The sequence below is a fragment of the Danio rerio genome, chromosome 11, assembly GCF_049306965.1.
Source record: "Danio rerio strain Tuebingen ecotype United States chromosome 11, GRCz12tu, whole genome shotgun sequence".
NCBI classification, from domain to species: domain Eukaryota; kingdom Metazoa; phylum Chordata; class Actinopteri; order Cypriniformes; family Danionidae; genus Danio; species Danio rerio.
In genome coordinates, this window is record NC_133186.1 from 18958684 (window position 1) to 18985854 (window position 27171).

At 35.7% G+C, this 27171-nt stretch overlaps 1 protein-coding gene across 3 annotated transcripts in view; it reads right to left on the reverse strand.

The window, feature by feature from the left end:
• The window catches only part of suclg2 (succinate-CoA ligase GDP-forming subunit beta), a 239884-nt gene that overhangs the window by 89033 nt on the left and 123680 nt on the right, over positions 1–27171 (reverse strand). For all 3 annotated transcript variants that reach the window (NM_001386309.1, XM_073915499.1, XM_073915500.1), the window contains 2 exon segments: positions 22996–23138; positions 25013–25174. In NM_001386309.1, coding sequence (NP_001373238.1) covers positions 22996–23138; positions 25013–25174 — 305 coding nt within the window.

Genomic DNA, 27171 nt, shown 5'->3' on the forward strand with positions numbered 1-27171 from the left:
ACATGGTGACAGGTTCCATAAACCAACTATCCTAACAGACACATAAATCATATAACTCACATGTAAATGAGCTGCGTTTCAACACATCATACACTCTCAGAAAAAAAAAGAAGTATAAAAAAAGCTGTCAGTGTAACTTTAAAGGTTCATACAAGAACCTAAAAAGTACAAATGTATGACAGCTTTAGTATCTTTATTTCTGAAAGTGTACATGCCTTTGTCTTTGTTTAATCTTTGTTACCAAGTCTGTTTCATCATTCATAAAACCCATCGCTACCTTAACTAAAGGATTTCTTATTCTTTTTTTTTTTTTTTCTCACAACTTCTTTATCCTTTTTGCAATGCCCTCGCAAGCCCTGGAACGCCATTATCTGGCAGCCATTGATAAATGAACTACAGATAAAGAAAAGAGGAGCTAATTAATATCGAGAGAAGCTCCAGGTTGCACATCAATACTGTGCCTTAAAACACCATCTAACATAGGAAAGAGATTTAACTCCGGCAATGCAGACTTATTTAGAGTCACGTGTAATGATCACAGGAATAATTTGGCTCAGAAATTAGGAAATATCGGATCTACATTCCATTGATGTACATGTTTGTGCATGGCCTGGTCAGATTTAGCATTGTATTGGACGGCAGTACACTTATCGGTGTGAGATTTGTGATGGAAGGGAGAAATAAAGAGGCCCAGAGGAAAAACTTCATACACTGCGATCAATACTTAAACCAAATTAGAAGAAGACATAAAACGGCTGAAGCGCACCTAATGAATAAAGTCTAACCTGTGGTAAAGGACGGAGTATTGGTAAGGTTATCTAATGAAAATTACACGAGGAAAGTTAGAGCAAGATAAACCCTGAATCCTTAATTATTTCAAAAGTTTGGTCTTCAGATTAGAGTTAGATCCTACAACTGTATGAGGACATGAGAGGGTAAACAATGCACACAATTACCAGGATACTATGTATATAATCTATGAGATCATAACAAAATATACTCACCGGCCACTTTGTCAGGTACACCTTACTAGCAGCGATTTGGCGCCCCTTTTGCCTCCAGAACTGCCTTAATCCTTCATGGCATAAACTCAATAGGTTATGGAAATATCCCTCAAAGATTTTGGTCCATATTGACATGATAGCATCACGCAGTGTCTGCAGATTTGTCACCTGCACATACATGATGTAAAGCCCCCACATCCCAAAAGTGCTCAATTGGATTGAGCTCTGGTGACTGTGGAGGCCATTTGACTACAGTGAACTCATTGTCATGTTCAAGAATGTCAGAGTCTGAGATGATTCACGCTTTATGACATGGCACATTATCATGCTGGAAGTAGCCATCAGAAGATGGGTACATTGTCATCATATAGGAATGGACATGGTCAGCAACAATACTCAGGTAGCCTGTGGCATTGACATAATGCTCAATTGGTACTAATGTACCCAAACTGTGCCAAGAAAAAATCCTCCACAGCATTACACCACTACCACCAGCCTGAACCATTGATACAAGGCAGAATGGATCCATGCTTTCATGTTGTAGATGCCAACCATCGCTAACCCTACTATCTGATTGTCGCAGCAGAAATCAAGACTCATCAGGCCAGGCAATGTTTTTCCAATCTTCTATAGTCCAATTTTGGTGAGCCTGTGCAAATTGTAGCCTCTGTTTGCAGTTCTTAGCTGACAGGGGTGACAGAACTGCCACTCACTGGATATTTTCTCTTTTTTGGACCATTCTCTGTAAATTCTAGATATGGTTGTGCGTGAAAACCCCAGTGGATCAGCAATTCCTGAAATACTCAGACCAGCCTGTGGCACCAACACCCCATTCTAATGCTCGGTTTGAACTGCAGCACATTGTCTTGACCTTGTCTACAAGGCTAAATGCATTGAGTTACTGCCATGTGGTTGACTGATTAGAAATTTGTATTAACGAGCAGTTAGACAGGTGTACCTAATAAAATGTGTATAATATGATGAGAAATGTTATTTAAGGAATTTACGAAAAAAAAAAAATCTATTATTTAAGAAAAAAATCTATAAAACCAAATTTACTTAAAAAAAAGGATTGAATTCACTAGATTCATGATAACTGGTGGCAAACAATTTATATGGGCTAAATTTAATCCAACAAATAGAATTTAGTAATGTTCAACCTAACTTGATTGTTTAAATTCAGCCCTATATAAATAGTTTGCAATCACTTATCTCAAAAAGTCTTGTAAATCCAATGAATACTTTTTTCAGTGTTGGAAATGGAGGGTGTTTGATGTCATCAGCATAGCAAGACATGCTCCATGTCACTAGTTAAAACTTCTTAGGTCTCTGGATTTGAACATTCTTTAAAACATTTTAGCTAATGTAAGTGCACAAGTCAGCAAAGTATAACAGTTCTAGAGGTTTTCGTATATTTTAATGAATAAACGTGCATATTGTGCCTTTAACAATTAACAAACATCAATTAACAAAATCCATCACAAACAAATCAAACCATGTAATTCCCTGTCTAAAAGAAAAACTGCATCTTTTTTAGACTTTGTTGTGTTGAAGTATAAGCCTGCAGGTACTGCAATTAACTATGTAGTGAATATTTTCTACATTTGAAAAAGGTCATAAACTGCTTTTTTATTTTGTACTGTTTTAAAAGGTCCACTTATAATGTTATAAAGACATTTACAATATTACATTCTTTCTTTCTTTTTTTTGTCCCAGGGCATTCATAAAGATCATCTTCATAATCAAATAATAGTAAAAGGGTTGCAGAAAAAAAAAAATTCCTTGCATTTTGTGAAAATAAAGTTCTGTTTAATAAAAGACCTATTCAAGCTTAAGTTCAGACATTAGTTGATGTGCCACATTCACAACCATTCATTTTGGCAGACTGGCTTCGATACAAGCTATTTTTTCACAAACAAGAACATGTTGAGTTCATACTAATTTTTTTATAGTACAATAAACTTTTATATATATAAAAATATATATATTTTACTTCTTCCTTCTCCAGCCTAACTGATAACTTGGATACAAATCACAATAATCACCTATTTTGGATTAAAAATGCATAACATTGGGACAATTTGACAAGGCTGCATCTCAGATCGTGTGCATTGCAATTGATTTTGAAGGTTACTGTAGTTGTTTTTTTTTCCATCAAGTAATTTATAGGTTAAGTTGTTTCGATTGTAGTTTTTTTACACCTCCACTAAATGTATCTAATAATAAATGCCTTCCACCTCATTTCAGTCCATACGTTTTAAGACTGCATGCCAAGATTTTATCTCTGTGTATACATCTGGGATTTTCTCTCCTATTATGATATCCCAAACTTTGTATAAAAAAAATGTAGATGGAAAACCAACTAATGAGTCTTCAATAGCCGTATAGTTGAAGAGAGCTCACACGGATCAAAGTGAAAGAGTGGATTGATGCAGACAGCACTTAACCTTTCCGACTAAACTGAAACTGGATCATGCATTGTAAGCAAATCATCAAATGCATCTGTATTGAGCCGCTTCCACTGAGGTCTTGCATTAGTCAATGAAATGCTAACAAACGGAGGCTCTCATATTAATTGGACATACAGTGCTCTATGAGGCTCTCACAAAAGAGATCACAAGCCCTGTTTAATAAAGTAATATCAAAAGATAACATTTATGCAAAACAACCTCTTTTAGAAGAGACTGAATATACAACATAGATATTATTCTACATGGGTCTCTGTTCTTTATTCATTATTGAGAGCAATTTGGGCTTTCTAACTAAAAGGGACATTTTGTGCTGCTAGTGTGGATCTAATAGAGATCAAAGCCGAATATAAGATGTGTTTTTAATATTTAACATGGATATTAAGATAGGAGGTTGATGGCGATTGTATCATTTTTAATGTTGCATGTTAATTTTGAAGAATGTATGTTTATATAATATAATATTATATATATATATATATATATATATATATATATATATATATATATATATATATATATATATATATATATATATATATATATATATTTACACTCTTTAAACAAAAAAAGAACATTATTTGACAGATTTATTAAATTTAAATAAAGTGCCATGATTTCTAAATAATTGTTAGACTGCTAAAAGTTAAAATAAATATATATTTAAACATAAATCCCTTTTTGAATTGTAATGTTTCATTATTTATTTATTTTGCTATTTAATTTAAATATAGCTTTGCTGTTCATAAGCAATTTATGAGAGACATAATAAACGGATACTCTATAACGTAACTTAACATGCTGTGTAAGGATTAATCACAATAATTCCATCCAAAATAAAAGTTTGTTTTAACATAATATATGTTTGCATTGCATATTTAATTACTATGTGTTACAAAGTGGATGCAGACAAAAGACTTGCGGATCCAAATGCAGTTTATTAAAGGTGAGGTCGTACAGGCAGAGGTGGCAATGAATCGAAATGAGGAACAAGGCAGAAGCAAAACAGGAAAACAAACCAGGAAAAGCTTCAAAGCTTTGTAATGTTCAGTACAGAAACAAGACTCATCCAGGTTAATGAGAAAGTGACGTGTATATGACGAATTCAGATGCAAAAGGTGTTATCTGAAATTTTCTTCTAAAATGAGCATTTTTTTAGAGACTCCTATATTTATGTTTACTAATTTCACATTTTAGGCATTGAAAATAACATATTAATTGAATTAAAAGGAAAATTACTCAACTTATACATACTGTAGTCTCCTGAGAAAAATACTGATTTCATTCATTCATTCATTCATTCATTCATTCATTCATTCACTCATTCATTCATTCATTTTCTTTTTGGCTTAGTCCCTTTATTAATCTAGGGTCGCCACAGCGGAATGAATCGCCAACTTATCGAGCATGTTTTTATGCAGCAGATACCCTTTCAGCTGCAACCCATCACTGGAAAACATCCATACACATCCATTCACACACATACACTACAGACAATTTAGCTTACCCAATTCATCTGTATTGCATGTCTTTGGGCTGTGGGGGACACCGGAGCACCCAGAGGAAACCTATGCGAACGAGGGGAGAACATGCAAACTCTACACAGAAACGCTAACTGACTCAGCCGAGGCTTAAATCCTGTGACATTCTTGCTGTGAGGCGTCAGCACTACCTACTGCGCCATTGCGTCGCCAAAATACAAATTTTAGGAGAACAATTGAGATGGCACTTTGAGATTTTTGCATCTGAACTCTTCATATATTGTTCATCTAATCAGTCCATGCAATCAGTGAGAACGAGCTGTGTCCGTATGTGAATGTCCAGATTACTGTCAGCTGTTGCAGAAGCTAAAGAGTGCAAAGCATTTTGGGAGTTGAAGTTTGGCAGAAAGTAATCTCCATCAGAGAAAACAACAGACTAGGAATTAATCTTCAGTGGAGACAACACCACTGGCGATCACAGCAATATGCGTGTAAGGGTGCTTTCACATTAGCACTTTTGGTCGTTTAGCTAGTGTGAACGTGTCTGAACTCGGGTGCGCACCCATGAACCTTACCCGTGTCTGCCTGAAAGAGGTGGTCTGGGGTACAGTTAATGCGAACTCTGGTACGATTCACTTCTGATGTGAATGCAATCGTACCAAATCACAGAAGTGAACCACCAACTGTACAACAAACTATAGTTTTCATAACGTTCATTCGTGTGTGTGTGTGTGTGTGTGTGTGTCACGTTTCATACCTTGGTGACATCTGCGGGACTGAGCCAGAACAAACACAGTGATATACAGTGATGTCTGCTTGTCTCCTCCAAAAACAGCTCCTGCAGACATTGTGGGATGTTCTGAATGTGTATAATATGTTTGTGGCAGATGGACGCGAGTCGCTTTCTGTATGTCCGAAACCAAAAGCTTCAGTTAAAGCAGAATGACCGCGATGTGCGGAAGTCTTTCCATTTCGGCGCTTGCTTTCATGACCGTCACCTAGCAATGGCTGTAAACAAAACAGCAACTTGATGACGCAAGCGTACTGGGGTTCAGAAGGAAAAAAGACAGTCTGAACACAAACCAACCAAGGAGGTGGCGGGGGGAAACAATCGAACTTGGGTACGGCCCAGGCAAATGAAGTGTGACAGCACCCTAATACACACAAACAAAAGTGTGCAAAAACTATTTTGTTAGATATATATTATGTTATGAATTCTAAATATAAATATATCATAATTAACATAAAAGTCCTTGTTGTTCTTTTGTTTGTTTGTTTTTAGTTAGTACACCATACTACATACACTTTAAAACAGCGGTTTATTAAAAAAAAAAAAAAAAAAAAAAAAAACAGGAAATGTGCAAATTTTAAATGTGCAAATTTTTTATTCCAGCATGACAACACATAAGCAATGGCTGGTGAGTAAATGCCTGCTTTCTCTACAGTTTGTAAAGTGATACTGTGATGTACACTGGCACTTTCTGCAGTTTGCAGTGCCCTTCAGACGGATCATATAGTCTTAATATGGTCAAATACCCGGTGATGTCCACTTCAAAGGGCACTACTGGGCAATCTGAACATTTATAGATCCCATTGAAACCCATCTGCAGAGTAATAGTCTTCTGAAATGAGCTCCAGCGAACTTTAAAGTGAACCGTGTAAGTTTTGAGAAACTACCAGCACTAAATGGAAGAGCAGTGTCTTTAAGTGACCCGATTTGGCTCAAACTCTGACTTGAGTTTAGAGTAAGACAAACGGAGGAGTTTAAAAAAAAAAAAAAAAAAAAACAGTCATCAGTTTTATAGTTCTGTTTGTGGCACAGAAATTATATAGCTCAGCTTTATTTTTGAACATTGCAAACTGTTATTTATTGTGTCAGCAAAGTCCAGTTCACATTTTGACTCAAGTTTCTGGATGTACAGTAACTACAGTGGAAAATTGACTGCATGTTTAGCTTATTTTCATCTGATGCTCGATTCATTATAGCAGAAAGTTGACGCAACAGAGGTTGTGATCTCAGCACAGTTCTTCACAATAAATCACTTTAATCTACAGGCTTGAAGACTGAAGTGAAAACAAGAAATTGAAATGAAATAAAAAAAATATATATATATAAAACCGCAGAGAGAGAAAAAAAAAATGCATCATTTTACAGTTTGCATCACCAAATACACAACACTTTCAGATAGTGAGATGAAATAATTACCTGGACTAAATAAATAATAAATATCTCTTTATCTCTTTAATAAATAAATATTTCTTCCTACAAAAATGAGTTTAGTACAGTAAAATGCTGAATTGTTTCAGAACAAATTAAGGTAAAATATGGACAAACTGTAAAAAATGTGACTTAAAAGTGTAACCCACCAACTGGGGTAGTACATATTTTACCAAAATATTACTGTGTACTTGTTTTCAGCAAGGATGTAATAAATTAATTCAAAGTATTCATCCATCCATCCATCCATCCATCCATCTAAAAATATAATTAGGTAGTTAAAAATTCAACTAATGAAAAAAATAAGAGGATACAGTACATAACTGCCAATCAAAGTTTTCAGTATGTAATGGTTGGAAAACATGACATTTTACTGTTAATGTATACACTACTGGTCAAATGTTTGGGGTCAGTAGAAGCAGTATAAGCTTATCCTGCTCACCAAGGTGGCATTTATTTCACAGTAATACAGTAAACATGGTAAATTGCGACATTTTAATGCACTAAAAAATAACTGTTTATAAGTAGTTTATAGTTTATCATTAATTCCAATGATTTTAAAGATGAATTTTCAGCTTCATTACTCCAGTCTTTAGAGTCAAACGATCCTCCAGAAATCACTCTAATATTTATTATTATTATTATTATTATTAATGGTAATAGCAATAAAAGCAATAATGACTGGAGTAATAATTCCATGTGAAACTACATACAATAAAAAAGTAGTTGTTTAAATTTGTAATTTTTTTTTTATTTAATAAATGCCGCCTTGATGAACAGAATTAAAGAAATAGTTTGCTGCTTGTAAAATGTAACAATGTGATTTCAGGAATGTAACAATGTGACTTCAGGATTCACACTATGCTATCCAAACCGTGCCCAGGTGAGTTCTGAAACAGACAGGGGCGGACTGGGACTAAAAATTAGCCCTGGCACTGTAGCCACACCAGCCTACATTACCACAACGACACAGCCCCATCCAAGGACACGCACATTCACTACTTATATTCATGTACAGATGGTAAAATTATATAAGCAGTACCATATTTAAGAGATATTTAAACATTTAATGTGTATGACTGGAACAAAAAAAAACATTTATATATGCAATCATGTCATTACTTTTCTTTTCGGCTTAGTCCCTTTATTCATCTGGGAATCGCCAACTTATCCAGCATATGTTTTACACAGTGGATGCCCTCAAAGCTGCAACCCATTACTGGGTTGCCCAATTCCCAATTGGCCTACCCAAATTACCTAAAGCATGTGTTTGGACTTGTGAAGGAAACCAGAAGGAAACCCACGCGAACATGCAAACTCCACACAGAAACACCAATTGGCCCAGATGGGGCTCAAACCAGCGACTTTCTTACTGTGAGGTGACAGCACTACCTACCTACTGCACTGCCCCCTTTCGAGACTAGTTCAGTAAATTTTATGCATTTGGCAATGTCTGACTTGACTGCCTTTCCCTTTTTATGGTCCATCTCTGTCAATTAGCTTGTGTTGGACTCACTGTTTGTTTGACATTATTTCCAGATTTTGATTACGTCTGCGTAACCTCAGATTGAGTTGGCCCATCTCGAAACCAGCCGGTTGTTGCCGATTGGGCCAATGCTTAACATTAACTATTATTCTTACTATTATCACCATCATCATCATGATAATATTCACATCTCGCACGAGATAAAAGCTGCCTACATTTAAAAAACAATACATATGAAAAATAAAATAAAATAAAAATAGCTGACCGGCCCACAATTAAAAAATGGTCCGGCCCTTCTGGCATTTGCCAGAATTGCCAGATGGCCAGTCCGCCCCTGAGACACGGTTCAGTAGGCCAGCACTGGCCTGGTTGGATAAGGTGTGACAGAGCGCAGTTCAGTTGGGCTTTGGCGCTGTACGCTTGTGATGTAAATGCAAAGCTCGCCTGAGCCCGAAACTGAAGACACAATGTGACTTTAAAGGGACTGTTTCATATGAATTTGTTAATAATTCTTACTTTTCAATGAACGCAAACAGTCATAGTTTAATAAATTGGAAAGTGTGTCACTGCATCACAAACGACTAAAACTAAATAACTTAAGAAATCTCCACTGTGCTGAGCGAGAGCGCTTTTCTTCCGTTAAACAGAAGTGTCGCATCATCATTGATGTAAGCAGGTTCAGATTCGAAAGGCAAAATGCAGTGTGAGTGCAGATCGTCGGAGCAGAGGGGAGGTGGGACATTCGCGCTGCGGCACGGTACAAGGCAACTGTGAGCGCTGCCTTATTATAATAATTATTATACATTTTATAATTGTCATTTTATAATAGGTATAAGCTACATGTTCTCAAACACTTTAAGACTTGTAAACCCTGACAGCTATATTTATATCTAAAATGAAATTATTAGCAAATACCGTCTGTTATTTAATGAATAGTTATATTATTTATTTGTTGCACTGTATAATAGAAAAGTTTTCAAATTACATTCAATACCTCAAACTCCCGCTATGAAATACCTCCTGGTCTGAAATCATTTTTATAATACTTAGATCACTGCAGTACAAATAAAACCTCATCAGACCCCGGAGCAAAAATGACTAATTAACTCATGAGCTAATTTACAGCTTGCATCGCCTCTAAATCTGCAAAACTTCTGCTTGTGGAGATTAAATAATTACCTGGACTTAAAAAAGAAAACTCTCTTTCTTTTTCCAAGAGATCTTACTGAAAATCTAACATATATTGCCTCATTCGAAAAGCAGAAAAATATGCAGAATTAGCATTTCTGAGTACATTTTTTTCAGCCCTGAATTTGCATAACAAGCTCTCAAACCCCCATTTTTTGAGAAACGCCTTACGAGAAGAACATTTTGAAAACAAAACAAGCTTCCTCTAGAGACCTCATGTGCACTAGGTAATACAGAAAGCGGCTTCGTTGCTGCTCGCTTGCTAGCACATCAGAAAGAACAGCGGCTGCATTTTATTGGTTTTTGTAAAGCATCATCCATCATGCTCATGGGTGGGAAAGAAAGTTTTGAAACAAGTGTTGACAATATTGAAGACGCACAGAGCCCCTTCTAAACTCCCAACCACTAACTAGTTTAGAGAGACTACCTAAGCAGGTAGACTGATTGTTAATATAATCAGAATGGTCCAACTGGATCAAAGTGATGCCTAACTGCAGATGCCACACGAATTCAGCCTCTGCGTAAAGAGTTATCATTTGCTTAAGGAAAGACACTGAGTGCAAAAACACAGATTCTTTTATGCACTTGTACGTTTTGAGAGTTTGGACTTTAGAGTTTTACATAAAACTAAAGTGTTTATTTTGTCACATTTTGTCAATTTGTTTTTGCAAAAATTCAGTTAAAATACACACAAGGTTTTATACAGTATATATACACTACCTGACAAAGTATTGTAGCCTATTTAAGTTTTAGGAACACTTTACTTCTAGTCTCTTGATTACGCTTATTTTACCAAAATAAATAGATTTTTAATGATTTAATTAGGACAGTAAGGTCTGACTTCACTTAAACAAAAGTCTTGTCACTTAACAGAAAAAATGTACTGTATAGAATATAAAGTCATTATGCAGAGGAAAAATAATGAATATTGTGTATGACTCCCATGAGCTTGGAGGACTGCATCCATACATCTCTGCAATGACTCAAATAACTATTAATAAAGCCATCTGGAATAGCAAAGAATTGTTTTTGTTGTTCTTTTGTCACTTCTGCAAATGATCAACCAGAAGACATGTAATTATTTGTTGCTCTTACAATTAAGATCGACAACAAGACTTTTGTCACATAGTTTTTATATATACAATTTGCCAGATTAAATACATAAAGGAAACTTCACACTTCAAGTTTTTGTTGTCCATCCATGACGTGCATTTAAAATACTTTTAAACAAGCAGGTAAATATCCAACTTAATCTGTAATTGTTTGCCAAGTTATAGACAAGTTAAAACTATTTTTCCTCTTTACAACAACATTTTAAATAATTTAATAATAATCAAATTTTTAATCAGTTATGACATGTAAGACCTCACTTAGAATCAGTCATAGTCAGATCGAGAGAGCACACGCAAAAGAGAGAGGGATTGTGTGTGTATGTAAATGCAAATGGACAAGTGCCCAGAGGCACCAAGATAACCAAGGACAAAATAATCAAAAATTATAAATAAATCAATGGAATCCTACAAATTTACATGGTAACTAATGTAGGAATTTAATAATGCATTTGTACAGAGTGTATGTGATGCTTTTACAAGGTAAAAGCTTTCAATTATTATAGGTCTAATGTGGTTGTTAAGCAGAAAAGCACCACATAAAAGTCCTAGCATCTATGTCGGAGTGCTAAACTAAAATTAAAAGTACATTTAGCTAATTAAAAATATATATGAGGGCACTTGGAAACATGTTACCCTGGGGCGCGATGAGTTCTTGATTTGGTTATGGACATGGGCATATCTAATGCCTTGTTTCTACTGAGTAGTATGCTTCAGTTCTGTACAGTGCGGGTCATGTTTTATTAGACTCCACAATCATTTGCTTGTTTGTTTTTTTGTGCTTCAGTCTCGTGTCTGTCCATTTCTGAAAAAAAATGTAAGCCACATTTCAATAATAATGCGCAAGTTATTTTTGTGAGCCTAAGTTTGTTATTTTACACAAACAGAGACTAAAAAAACGGCCTTGTAAACAACAATAGGATACACGCCAGATTCTGTTCTTCCCTGCGTGTGGCTGTTTGTCACAAGATGACGACAAGGTTTGTTTGAGCTTGGGTCGACCATGGCTCATTATCACATGTATTATTAAAATGTAATGTCTAAGCTTTATATTTAAAAAACAGCACTTTCTTTGTTTTCATTCTTTTTCTCCGTGTTTGATTTTCTTTTTTATATACACCATTATGCTGTCGAACAGTTGCATAAACGCAAAATTACACTCGTATACACATATATAACAATATATATATATATATATATTGTTTGTAGCTTTTGTTTGTAGTCTTTTCTTGAACAAAGTAATAATAAGATTTCCAAAATGGTGTCTGTAAAAACATTAAACTGTAATGTCAAAAAAGAAAAATAAACATGTATTTAATACCTTATAACACCCAATGTTCAGATTTATGTGCTAGAAATGTAAACTAGTTAGCATATTTTCAATTAATGAATCAACTCTTTACCATATTTAGTGATATCTTTTCAGAAAATATGTTATACTTTTTTTCTAGTTCTTAATGTTACCATTTACATGTAACTGTCTGCTATCTATTACTTTATTTATATATACATATATACATATATATATATATATATATATATATATATATATATATATATATATATATATATATATGTATCCCCCTCTCCCTCTCTCCCCCTTCCTCCCCCTCTCTCTCTCCTCCACACTGTCCCGTGATGACAACCACACATAAGTTTTTGTAGGCATTAAATAAAGGATATTTAATATTTTATGATAGTATAACAGTATTGAAACTGACACCGTTGCTATTTTTAGATCTTGCGGTATACCATAATACCGTAATACTGCCCAAGCCTAATATATATACACATACAGCTGAAGTCAGAAATATTAGCCCCCTTTTTATTTTTATTTTATTTTTTAAATATTTCCCAAATGATTTTTAACAGAGCAATGAAATTTTCACAGTATGTCTGATAATATTTCTTCTTCTGGAGAAAGTCTTATTTGTTTTATTTCAGCTAAAATAAAAGCAGTTATTAATTTTTTTAAATCCATTTTTGGGACAAAATTATTAGCCCCTTTATGCAATTTTTTTTCCAATAATCTACAGAACAAACAATCGTTGTACAATAACTTGCCTAATTATCCTAACCTGCCTAGTTCACCTTATTTACCTAGTTAAGCCTTTAAATGTCCCTTTAAGCTGTATAGAAGTGGCTTGAAAAATATCAAGTAAAATATTTTTTACTGTTATCATGGCAAAGATAAAATAAATCAGTTATTAGAAATAAGTTTTTAAAACTATTATGCTTAGAAATGTGCTGAAACAATCTTCCCTCCATTAAACAGAAATTAGGAAAAAAATAAACAGAGGTGCTTATAATACAGGGGGCTAATAATTCTGACTTCAACTGTATATTTGCAGAATATATATATATATATATATATATATATATATATATATATATATATATATATATATATATATATATATATATATATTCTGTTAATATATAAAAATACTTTTCACCCAATTCACAAGCACTGCCTCATCAAACATTCTCCACTGTTCCTCAAGCATCATCGGGCCCCATCCACAAAATAAATGCGTCTCCTGCCAGCGAGACATTGTTCTATCAGTCAGCATTAATGGTCTGAGTGCAAGGGGCCGAGGATCTGGTGGAGCGGGGCTCTGTGGAGCGCGGTCCGGGGCCAGACAGCCAGACGCAGGGGAAATGAGCTCCATTACTGAGGTGGCCATGTTGAGGCTGGGAGATTGGGCTGCCTCTTATTGCCCGTGTTTGGAACAAATGGGAAATGCGATTCCCTCAGGCCCAAGACAGCCGAGAAGGGACGACTGATCATTATACACTAACATCACCAGCACAATGGAGATGACAAGGGCACGGAAGGGCCCCCCAAAGGAAACAAATGATGGAGTATGTGCAAGGTGGGAGCCGGAGTATATTTGTGTGTTTGTACTGCTGTATAAAGGCCAGAGTCGTGCTTAATGTTGAACAGACAGTAATGAGGAGAGCAGAGAGAGGGGCTTCTCATCCCCCAGTGTTAACCTTTCTCGCACTTTTTCATTATGCTACCGCTTCTTTCCATCTCCTTTTATTCCTATACTAGCGTGCTTGCTTTCTCTCTGCTCCGGTGAGAGTGTCTGAGCGTGAAGCGGGACAGAAACAGTCAATCGGGTTTTTCCATTTATCCACTGAGGAGGCTGGATAAGATATGTGTGATTTGGGAAACAGAGCAGGTACAGTACTTGCTGTTCACAACAATCAAAAAGAAGCAAATTCAGATTCAAAGAGCTGCAGAAATATGAAGATGCATTGCAGTGACAGTTTTTGGTAGAAAATATGTTTGTATTTTTGAAGAATTCAATTTAAATATGCATTATGACAAATGTTTAAAAACAACAATGACAGCAAAAATAGTGCTGCTCAAACTGAAAATATACAGTATTATAAAAATGATGGCTTATTAGGGCTGAGCGTTTTGACAAAAAATCTAAAAAAAAATCTTTTTTTTTTTTTTTACAGTAAATATGCTTATATTATAAGTGAGAAATTTTTGGATGAATGGTGTATTACTTGATTTTAAAATAATTAAAGGAAACACACACTATCTGCTATCTATGATTGTTTCTTGAACATCAACACTGAACAACTGAAATTAAAACACATGTTGCCTAAAACCAGCAGTCACTTTTTACTTTAAAAAAAAGTGACAATTGAACTTTTGGAAATAAAATTAATTATTATCATTGTTTTCAAAAATAGAAAATAAGCAGTGTCTCTTCTAAATAAAACAACTCTTATACATGCTGTAAATAATATTTCAAACGCTGCATTTATTGAATCTTCTGAAAACAAATATTTTCAAGTAAATAATAATTTTATTGTAATAGAAAATATGCCGCCTCAAGGCATCTCTGGCACAGCTTCCAATTGTGGTCAATATGGTTCAAACATGCAAAGTGTAGTTACTTTTTTTTGAAAGGTGGCACAGGTATGCGACCACCTAAAGGCAGTGCCGGACCATACCTGTGTATTCCATGCAGAAGTATAAATCAGCCTTAACAGAGTGGTGTCACATGATTCCACACGCGGTAGAGAAGGTATATGAAAATTTACCTGGAAAGATTTGATTGATTATATGTTCTAAATTGTTGATTTCGATTACTTTTCGATTAATCGCCCAGCTCTATGGCTAATTTAAAAAATATATATATTTGATTAAGCAAGGATGCAAAGAATTGAGCAAAAGTGACAGAAAAATGTATATTAAATAAATACATACATGTATGCATACTAGGGATGGGAAGATTAATCGATATGTATCGATACGCGGTCATGCGCGTGCTCGATGCGAGTGCATCGGTTGAGCAGCAGAGGATGAATGAAATTTTGGAAGCAAATCGAGATGTATCGGTTTTTGCGAGATGCATCGTTTTTCCAAGATACAGCTTATATTTTTAATATAGAATGTATTTTTTATTTATTAACAAGTGTTGTCAACCTGTTTTTGGCGCATAATTTAATCGACCTACATGAAGTAAGCCTTAGCAACGGATTTGCGGATGTGTACACTTACACTACAACTCAGTGTATCAGGTGTGCTGATGAAGCTAGTGGTGCACCCTCAGAAAGCGCGAGAAGCGAAACAAACATTTTATTCCCCACTGAGTTTTAAATCTAAAGTATGGCAAGCAACCTTATGGATTTAAGGATGGACGACATGACAGGACAGATGCAATTTGCAAAATGTGCCGCGCATCTGTAAAATACGCGGGCAGTACGACTAATCTGAAATCTCACTTGAAGCGGCGCCACGGTGTTGTTGTGAAAGCATCTTCCAGTGTTCCTGCATCCCCGGCTTTCGCACTGCTTCAACTGTAGCTACCAGCTCCAAAAGTGGTGAGAACAGCATTGCAAGTTTTTTTTCCATGCGCAACAGTTTTGTGCGCTCTACGCCAATAACGGATGTTATTGCATTGTTCATCTGCAAAGATATTCAGCCTAGTGTCACGGAGAACGAAGGTTTTAAACACCTCCTCCTGTTATTTTTTATTTAATTATAATAATAATAATAATATTAATAATAATAATGATAAAAATAATGGGTGTCACGGTGGCACAGTGGGTCATTTGACCACCTCAAAGCAAGAAGATTGCTGGTTTGTTATATTTTTATTAGCCTGTTGTTTACAGTGACAGTGATGTTTCAAAGCAGCATAACACTGCTAGTTCACGACCTTAAGTTTTGAATATTCAGTGGCAAAATATATCTTTGTAAAACTTGTTTTCATAGTTGAAAAGTTAAATCACAATTCTTGTTGTGCAATGCTAAACCTTTATGTTGAAAGAGTGCAAATATATATATTTTTTAATATATATTGCACTTATACATTCTGTTTATCTTGAAAATACTTAAATGTGCTATATGTTCTAAAATGGCCCTCTACTGTAAACTGACACTCTGGCTCTGAGAGAAGAGCCAGTTTGTAAAAAAAGTCTTGGTTTGGCTTGGTTAATAAATAATCAAACTCATTCAATGGCACAGCATCCTCTTTCACATAATCTCATAAACTTAATCTAAAAAGTTAGTGCAGAATTATCGCATTGTATTGGATATGGGTGTGAATCGTATCGTGTTGCATCGCAATATGTCACAAATGTATCGCTAATATATCGGATCGTATTCTTTGTATCGAGATGCGTATCGGATCGGCATTATAGCTTAGATGCCCAACCCTAATGCATACATACGTGTTCATACATAAATTAGATTTTTTTTTAAATAAGAATTTAATACTTTTATTCAGCAATAGATAGGAGAAAAGTGGTAGTTAAACATTCAGTTTTTATAAATGATTATATAAAAAGATATAAGTAAATTAGTAGACACACACACGCACACACACGCACGCACGCACGCACGCGCACGCGCACGCGCACACACACACACACACACACACACACACACACACACACACACACACACACACACTTTCAAAATGCATAAAAGTATTTAAAAAATAAGATACAGTTAAAATATATACGATAACTACTACTACTACTACTATTACTAATAATAATCGTAATAATAATAATAATAATAATAATAATAATAATAATAGTAATAACAATAAATGTATTATTATTATTATTATTATTCAGATTTCTAATTAAAATATTACTGCACTGCAAATAATGCTTTTCTTACTTTTTTGTTGATTTTTGTTTTGTTTCTAGTCCAAATATCTGAAATCAAGACGTATTTTCTAAACAATAAAAAAAAAAAATATTGTATTGTTTTCAGAAATTATATACCAAAATTAAGTGACCTTTTACTTAAAACAAGCAAAATAATCTGGCAATAGGGTGAGCAAAGTAATCTTGTTTTTCCTTTTGACAAGATTATTTTGCTTAAATTATTGGCAGATAATTCTGTTTGTTCATTTAAGAGAAAGACTTGGTTTGAACCAATCAGCATGCTCTGTTGTGAATGAGATGCAACTGCATTAATATGCATAATATAGCTTCAAAAACTCATTTTACCTGTTACAGTGTTCAGAGAGACGCCATGTTGTGTTGCAAACCATAATTCAAACAAGCATAAGAAGAAAATTTGAAAATGGGTCGTCATGAAGGTTTTGTTTCCATTTCCCTGCAATAAGAGCACTGCTCACCTTACAGTGGTCTGCTAACACGTGACAAAATTATGTTCGTAAGGAACATTTTTTACCCAAGACCTTTTCATATCTGGAAATGGTGAAATACAGATTTGCCACTCCTTTAAAAAAAAAAAAAAAAAGATGCGGTTTCAGTTGTGTTGATGGGTTCATGACTGTAACGTTCCCTTGCAGAACGTATTTTGGATAAGTGTTAGTTTAAAATTCTACTATACTATGTTACTATAAAACATCTATGAGTTTAAAATTAACATCTATTCTATGTACAGTAATAAAAGCATTTTTTTTTTGCAGTGTACATAATCACATAATTACAGTTTTCACTGTAAAAAAAAATAATAATAATAGGGGCATCCTTAGTGGATTAATTTTGCACTACAAGCAGCAATTAGTTCTATCATTTTGTGTTCTTCAACAAAAGCCAACTGTAAAAGAACCTGGCAGATCCCCCTTAATCTCAAGCACCAGCAGCATTTCATTGTAAAAGAGAGGCATATTCAATCCCAGGAAGCCCTAAGCAAAACACATGTCGTGCTCCAGGACAGAATGAGAGAGCTGTATCTCCAAGATAACACATTAATGTGCTGGACGGGACCCCTCGCATTCATGTACACAGAGGTTCCACTAACACAAACTGACACACAACAACATTTGTTTCAGATATACCTTGCAGCGGCCAGCAAATAGCATCAAGCTCCAGCGCTGGCTCTAGTTAACCTCAAATACACATCACACAAGCCCGATGCTGCAGTCTTCTCTACCCAGGGCAGGTGAAATCCCCACTGGTCACAATTACCCAGCCAAGCACCTTCATCAAACACCCGGTGCCTGGGAGCACGTCTGACGCACCCCGGCCCTAATTCACTCCCACTCCAAACTACACTGCATAGGGACCAAATAGCCAAAAGCAAAAACATCTATCCATCCATGTCTCAAACTCTGGAGGAAGGAAGGCGGTGGGATAATGGTGTTGTTTAGCCATTGCCTTTTGGATTCAACTAGCAGGTGCTTCCGGCTTTTTCTAAAACCGTGGCAAATGGGAAATGTTTTATTCATGATCCGTGATAAAACTTCCAATGTGGTACGGTGTGTGTGATGGCCGTTGACAAAGTTCAAAAGTAAAAAGGTCTCTGTTGCTCTTTTTTTCCATGTTTTAGTGGCATAAGAGCCTGGACAATGGATACTGACAGAGATAAACTTATGCGCAACACAGCAAAATAAAATTAAAACCAAACAAACATTAGTTCACAAGACAACGCAAACAAGCCACAATGAAATGGAACCATGGAAAAACAATGGAATTTTAAAAGCAAATAGAAGTTCACAACACAATGAAAGCAAGCCACAATAGAAATGCTCATGACCACTAAGGGGCAGACAGTCTGCAGAAAAGGGCTGAAACTGTTTGTATGTGTACTTAGGGTTTAACAATACACGAAAGTTACGATTCAATGTATATCTTGATAGAGAGCCCGGAAAACGATATATTCTCGAGTCTGAAGTCTGAAGTCTGGAGTGATGATGCTAATAATGCAGCTTTAAATTACATGAATAAATACAATTTAAATTGGAATTCAATAAGAAAACAAATAAATAAATAAATAAATTCAGCCAATGGCAAAGATAATTGATTTCTTTTAACATTACATATATGTACAGTATAAAGAAAGAAAGCATCTGCTCTACTTGAGAAATAGGGGGAAAAAAGGCAGGGGAGCAAACGGCCAATATAAAACAGAAGAGAAAATAGAAAAGCGAGAGTGGTAGACAGTTCAAGTCTTTTCTTTGAGCTGTCGGGGAAGGTAGCTTTGGCGAGTAAGAATAAAATAAATCCTGTATATCAAAGGAGTGTATATATACAATGATTTTGCCTCCCTGCAGACTCTAAAAGAAGGGTTATGCAGCCTGACGGGACATCAGCTTAAACCCTCCCTGCTTCAATTTCAAAGTCCTCAATTGAACGACACTGCAATTCCAGCTGGACTTAAAAGAATGTTCTGGGTTTAAGAAAGGTTAAGACTCAGTCAACAGCATTTTTACGTCTATTACTCCACACATTATTTTACTTGTCCCCTAGTTCAAAAAGTCAGCGTCTGGCGAGTTTTTAAAAATAATTGAAGCTTACATTTGTGTAATAAGACTTGTATTCATTTTGCCTTTAAAAATGTGGATCAATTGAGATATGCAATGCAATACATTTCTGCATATGTAAAAGCAACTTGAACTTGATTTACTTGATATGGTACTTATCATCAGTTCTAAGTTCTCTTGCATGAGACACTTAGGCCACTTTTACACTAATATGTTTTATGTTTTGATGTTTTAGAATGAAAACGATCCAAGGCCACACTGGCGTTTCACCTAGCGTTTCTGAAAAGATCTACGTCCGCACTATACCTCATTAATTCGCACATCACGTGACCACACACACACACATGCACACGCACATGCACACACACACACACACACACACACACACACACACACACACACTGGCATGCACTGCAGCAAATAAGCACGTCTGAGCTCCAGGCAGTCGGTGGGTGCTGTGAGCACACCTCCCCAGGTGAGAGCAGCGCACGTCGGATAGTTCATCAAGGATTTACTGCTAGATGTCATCTCACTATAAGTGTTAAACGTGATATTTAATTAATTTTGTCTCTATCTAATGACTCTTGAACCTATTACTTGTTCTCAGGTAACGTGTTTTGGCTGAGTGCAAAGATAACTTATATTTTATAAACCTATTGCATTACGGATTGCCATTATTCATTATTAAAACTGATATTCAGCAAAAGAGACAGGGCATGTATCATATTTTTCCAATGAAAATGAAAGTAGGCAGTTATGTTATAGGTTCTGTTTTGTTATAAATATACATACAGTGTAGATGATGGTCATATAAATATGCAGCTACAAGACACCTCGATATTTTTAGTGTCTGTTAAAATAATATCAAAATGAAAATAGGCAGTTCCTTACATCGTGTTTTCATTTTATAGTTAAAACAACGTAGCCAAGTGAAACAACGTAGCCAGGGCTAAGTAAATGACAATATAAAGTACACTGTTCCCTTTTAAGATTTCCCCATTGTGTCCTCTGGAGTTTGCTTTCCATATCAAACTTACAAGAAAAGGATGCAAGAGTGAACTTTGTGCACTTACACTAAGAAAAAAGCTACAATCAGATGTCTGCAGCCACGCCTCCAATTTCAGATGTCTCCATTTTCCCCCATCCCCACTAACACGGAGCAGCATCGCTTTAAAATGAAAACAGCCTCTTTAGCATTTACAAAACGCTCCGTTTTCAGGGCTTGACTCCAGGGTAGTGTGGATGGAATGCGTAGTAAAAGTTATGCGTGTTAAAACTCAAACACATCAGTGTAAACGGGGTCTTAGTATCCTTACAAAAATTTCTTTAGTTAGAAATTAATGCATTTTGAGTGGTGTACATCAGGTGTTAGTTTTAGGATCATTTTTGATGAGGGGGGAAAAAAATAGTTATTTTTTATTGAGGTGGGTGGATTGCTTGCAATCACTAACCAGTTGTTAAATTAAAGCTGTTAATTGGAAAAAGCCAAGTTCCACCCAAAATAAATAAATAAACACACAACGTTAAACCTTTTCAATGGAAGAAAAAAAAGACAAGAGCAACACATATATAACCTAACCTAGCCTGATTTCTTCCAATAATAGAGATCTTTTGTATCTACTGAGGAAGTCAGAAGATTTTCTGTGATAATCAACTTTATGCTACAGCAAATCTACTTTTATTTATATTAAATGAATCAATAGATACAAATCGACATTATTTTCTATAGTAATTTACAATATGCAACAGCAGCTTTGAGCTTAGCTTAATTTATATTAAACCCCACATCACTCCTAAAAACAAATGTGTTTCTATACTACAGTATAGGAGTCTGGTGGTCGGATTATTATTATACACCAATTATTTTTCTAGTAATTTTTTGTGCTTTGTTTTTGGACAGGTCTGAGTGAGAAGATTTCTAATACTAATCAACAGAGAATGACTTGAAATAGGCAAGGGAAAACAGTCCCAAAACAAACATTTCCGATGGAAGATAGAAGGCAACCGCGTATTTCATCCCGCCGGAGGATCCAATAATTAACATTCCCATTAATATTCCTTCCACAGAGCCTTAGTGGCTCTGGATGCTTCTGTGAAATGCAAAATGCTGTACACAGAGGCTCCAGAATGGGAATCGTGTGACTTCAGGGGAGGGACGCCTCTCTACAGCAATAGAGCTCAGAGAATTTTCAGGTACCCCATTGATGACAGGAGGGCTGGAGAGACAAGAGGAGACCTGAACTACAGACTTGCCTTGAAGAGAAATATTCAACTCTACCTTCATTATCTAATCAAGAGTGACTCAGTCTGTAAAATATAAGATTTTTTTTTTTATTTATGTTTGTTTTGCCCTTCTAAAAAAATAAAAATAAATAACGGCTTGATTGCCTGGAAAGGGCCAAGGAGAAATATACTTCATACTTTGAAGACTATTTTCTTTTCTCTATTTTCCTTTGCTGATGAATTCACAGCAAAACAAAAGCATCTACAATCGGAAAAGGAAAAACATGGACATGAAGTGATGAAATCAATTCCAGCATGTGCACAGCGTTTCTGCTTTAGGTTGCAATACTCAAAAAAAAAAAAAAAAAAAAAAAAACATAGTTCGCTGTTAAAAGCCAGCCCTTATGTTTACTGGCACACAGTGAGCATGATACTAGACGAATTCCATGTTTCCCATCATTGTAAACAGAGCTCTGTTATGAAGACATCAGTGTGCATCCCGAATACAAACATGCCGAGCTGAAACCAAATCAGGTGAATATTGACATGTGTGCTTATGACAAATACAAGCAAATTATCCACATCGTGCCAGGAATTCTGGTCTGCTTCGGCAAAGGATCATTATCAGAAAAACAACTTCTCAGCTCGTAAAAGCTGCAAGCAAAGGATCTTGCTCTCCAGAGCGAGTAATCAACATGAGGAGGACAGCAAGTGTGTGTCTGGGGGAGAAAAGAATTGGTAAAAAGATGAGTTATGAGATGTGTGTGTGTGTGTGAGTCTCAGTGTGTTTACAATTCCGGAGCAGAAAAGTGTGACTGTAGCAAAGATATTGATCAGAGTGCAAACTCGTAATGATGGTTAAAAAGAACTGGGTTCGGCCGCAAGCCCACAGTCTTTTGTGGTGCCTAAGGAGTCAACAAAGTCTCAGATGAAGGAAACTTCAAAGAGTAGAAAAGTAAAAACTGTAACGAAGTTAAAGAAGAGCAGCTTGAACTTTTTCTTATTTCTTATCATCTTCTCAGAACACCTCTATATTAACCTTTTATTGGGGTATTTAACCGCTGGGTTTTGATTGAACTATTATAGACTGGTTCATACCTTGGGGTCGGCAGTGAGAAGTTTGAAGGCTGCATACACCTGGTTCTCCTTTACACCTCCGCCCAGGTCCAAGAAGTTTGCCGGCTTCCCGCCATGCAAGTCAATGATGTCACATGTTGCCATAGCAAGGCCAGCACCATTAACTGTGGACACAGATCATATTACAGCATCAGCTAAAATAAATACGGTCTTGTCGTACGGTATGATAAGACAGTATGAAGATAATCATCACCTTTGGACAATTTTGGGAAAAAATATTTTTATCCACTTCAAATGTTGACTACCGTACATTCACCCTCATACTGAATATCTATCTTTCCAGGAAGAAATAATGTGACTTTTTAAAATGATTCGCTTGTAAGGTCAAATAAATGTAGACCAGAGATTTTGAGTACACTCAATTTATTATTTTTCTTGTTTTGCTTGTTCAAACTACTTATTTAAAATCAACACACTTCTTAAGATTTTATTGGGACAACTTTTTTTTTTTTTTTTCAATCCACATAAATTTGTTAAAAGTTTTAAGTTAACTTAAATGATTTGTGTTGGGACACCATGAATGAATTGTGTGGAACCCTGCATTTACAAATGAAAGTATATATAAGTATAAAAGAGTGTTTTCATGTTGGAGAGAAAAATGTAAGCAAAGCCACTGAACTGAACAAATATTGCACATTTTTGCTCACTGCTGCTCATAATGATCAACTACTTTCATGTTTTGGCCTGTACTAACGAGCTGGAAGGAAAAAAAAATATATAGAGTTGAATTCACATTGAAAGGCATCTTTAGCATACAAGATTCAGATACTTCAGAAATTTTAACAGTAAAATCATAATTTGGTAATATAATGTCTTTACTTCTTACACTAAATGCTTGTGCTAAATCTTGCACTGAATCTATAAAAAAAAAAATTAAATACCCTAGCAATTTGATATTTATCTTGAATTAAACGTCCCTGAGATTTTAACTCAATAGCTTTATTATTAATATTTTGTATTTTTTTTGCACTTTATTAATATTTTCCCATACTTCCCTACTATTCCCTTTTGCATTGTTATAAGATCAATAAAAAATGTTGCTTTTGCTTGTCTTAGTTTCTTTACAACTTTATCACATAACATGTGATGTTTATAGTTAAATCTAATCAGCTCGTCCACGTTGCACATTTACAATCAAACTACATGCAAAACAAAAAATTATTTTAGATCCTAACCCCATTGACAGCACAATTCGCCCTCTAAATCCACTGCCCACTGCTTTCCAAAGCAAGCGAATTGTGTTTGACTAAAAGTGTACGGGGTGTCAAGAGCGCTTGTAGTATCTGTGTTATCCGGCTTGTTGAGCCGCTTTGAGCTGTAAAGCAGCCAACGGATTCAGCCATTTCCAGCTCATCCCAGCTCTCCTGGATAACACATCTCTCCTTATTCAGTTCTTCAGTGCCGAGCGAACACGCTGGCACAGGCTCTGACACTCCACTCAATAAAGCCAAATTCAGCCCAACAGCTGTCGCGTTGCTGGTTTACAAAGCTTTTAAGGTGCAAACTAACTGCGAGTAAATTGTGCGTGAGTGCGTTTGTGTGTACACGACAAGGTCAGTTAGAGTCACCAATGCGCTCGTCTTGTTCTCAATGCTTTGCTGTGAGAGCCCTGATTTATAATGAGGGACCACTTAAATGTGTAGCCTAACAATCATATTTGCTTGAGTCGTTTTCCGGAAGATTCCTGCTAATTAGAGCCCATCGGTTCAGGCAGGTCCCTTATGGAGCTGTTTCAAAGCTGCTGGAGATGATGACTGGATTGGCGCCCATTTGGTAACACTTTCACAAAAATCCCGTCCTCAAGACTAAAATAAATGCGTCGGAAACTACTAAGAAGACTCAGGTTTGAAATCTCTCTTGAGACATGAGATTGATGCAGAGCAGGTTTTTGAGAGCTTTGAAATCAGGATGTTTTGAAAAAGTTCATCTCGTGTATTGTTAATGATCTTGTACATTTTATGGAAGTTTAAAAACATACCGAAACAGGCGATGTTTCCATCCATTCCGATGTATTTGAGGTCGTATTTGGCCGCTTCAGTTTCGATGGGGTCACTTTCTGCAGTGTCGTCCATGGAGAAAACAGCTTTCTGTCTGAACTCTGCGTTGTCGTCGAAGTTGATTTTAGCATCAAAGCACACAACTGTTGAAAGAGAAAGAAGAAACGTGTTTTAACTCGGGCAGTCTTTTAAAATTTAGCTCGTATTGCAGCATTTTTGGTACAGTTGTTCATTAATTAAATTTAGAATTAAAAAGTTATATTTAGGAGCTTTAAAGTGTCCCTTTTTATATTAAAGATTTGTTTTCGAGCTCATAATACATTTTATGGCTGACATAAATATTGTAAATTACAAATATATATATTAGGGGTGCCAAAACTAATTGTTTTTTTGGTGTACCGCGATGCAGATGTGGACAATACGTTTTCGGTTCAGTAATAATTATAACCGGTTATTATGTACTGACGTCATTTATCTCCTACGCACTCTGTCGTGAGGGAGGTGAGCGTGAGTATTTACTACACTCAGCCAACTCAGGGCCGGCCCGTGGCATAGGCACCATAGGCAAATGCTAAGGGTGCTGTATATCCAGGGGGGCGCCAGAAATGAGCGCGGTTCGGTTGGTTTTGTTTTTAATATTCCTGACACACATTCAGTTATAGACGGCATTGACTGAAAAACCTCTTACCCTAAAAAGATCTAAAGTGTGTTTACTACAAAAAGACAAAGCTGGTTATGTTTCACAGCTGTCTTTCTTTTTTTTCGCTCGACATTACGAGCACTGCTCCGTTTAAGCCCTCGCAATATATGTTTAGCCGGGAGAGCTCGCACTGAGTGGAGCTCTCAGTAAGTAAGGGACCTTCGGAAAAGTGCTTCTTTTGCCGTTGTTTTTGTTTTTTTTTCATTTTTCTGCTCCGCTCAGCGCGAGCTCTCCCTGTTACGAGGGCTTAAGTGTGTGTGTGTGTGTGTGTTTGTTGCTGTCTATATTTGTGTATGTGTTTGAATGAGAGACAGTGTGGTGCTGTGTCTGTGTGTGTATACAGACAGAATGTTATAGCACCCCCCCCAAAACATAATACTGTATATGGAAAGCATCGTCAATGCACCGTGATGCACCAAGATATCGAATTGAACAGAATCGAAGGCATGATAATCGTAACCAAACCGAACCGTGAGACCAGTATAGGTTCACACCTCTAATATACATATATATATATATATATATATATATATATATATATATATATATATATATATATATATATATATATATATATATATATATATAAAGAGTTCAGGTGCAAAAGCCGCTAAATGCTAATTCCGCCAAAAATAAGCTAATGACATTGAGTGAATGCTTTAGGCACGTTGTACTCCATCAAAAAATAGATTTGCTTCTAATCATCCAAATCCCAGAGTCAGCCCATTCAGAAATAACAGTTTGTTGGCAAAAGCCTCTAAACACCACTTTGACAGCAAAAGCCAGAGAACCAATCAGATGGCGCAAATCGAATCATATGTTTTAAATGTAGCAGTGCACTGATTTGATAAACTTGATGAACCTGTCTGACTGTCAGTGAATGGCAAATGAAATGTCCCTTTAATGAAACGTCCCAACTAATTACACTGTCTTGGAATAGATTCATTACTACAATATTTTAGTCACTAAACATCTTTAGAAATAGAAAAATAATACATTTAAATGCATGTGAAATAATGCAAAAAAAAAAAGAGAGAATTATGTGTATATAGTATGTATATCAGTGGTGCCCAATCCTGTTCCTAGAGATCTACCTTAAAGCAGAGTTCAGCTTCAACCCTGATCAAACACAACTAAACCAACTAGGATCTGTAGGAGCACTTGTTAATTAAAGAAAGGCGTGTTTGATCAAGGTTGCAGTTGAAGTCCAGGAAAAGGATTGGATATAAACTATATATGGTTTTGCTGCTGATTTTTTTATTTTTATTTTTTTGTTAGATTATCTCCAGAATATTTATATTATATATGTAAAATATATAGTAGCCCCTTTCACACATACAGACCTTTCCAGAAAATTACTGCCAATTTCCAGAAAGGTCTATGGGTGTAAACAGGTACAAAGAAACGTTTCTGCAGGTGTTTATAAATGAAACTAAAGAG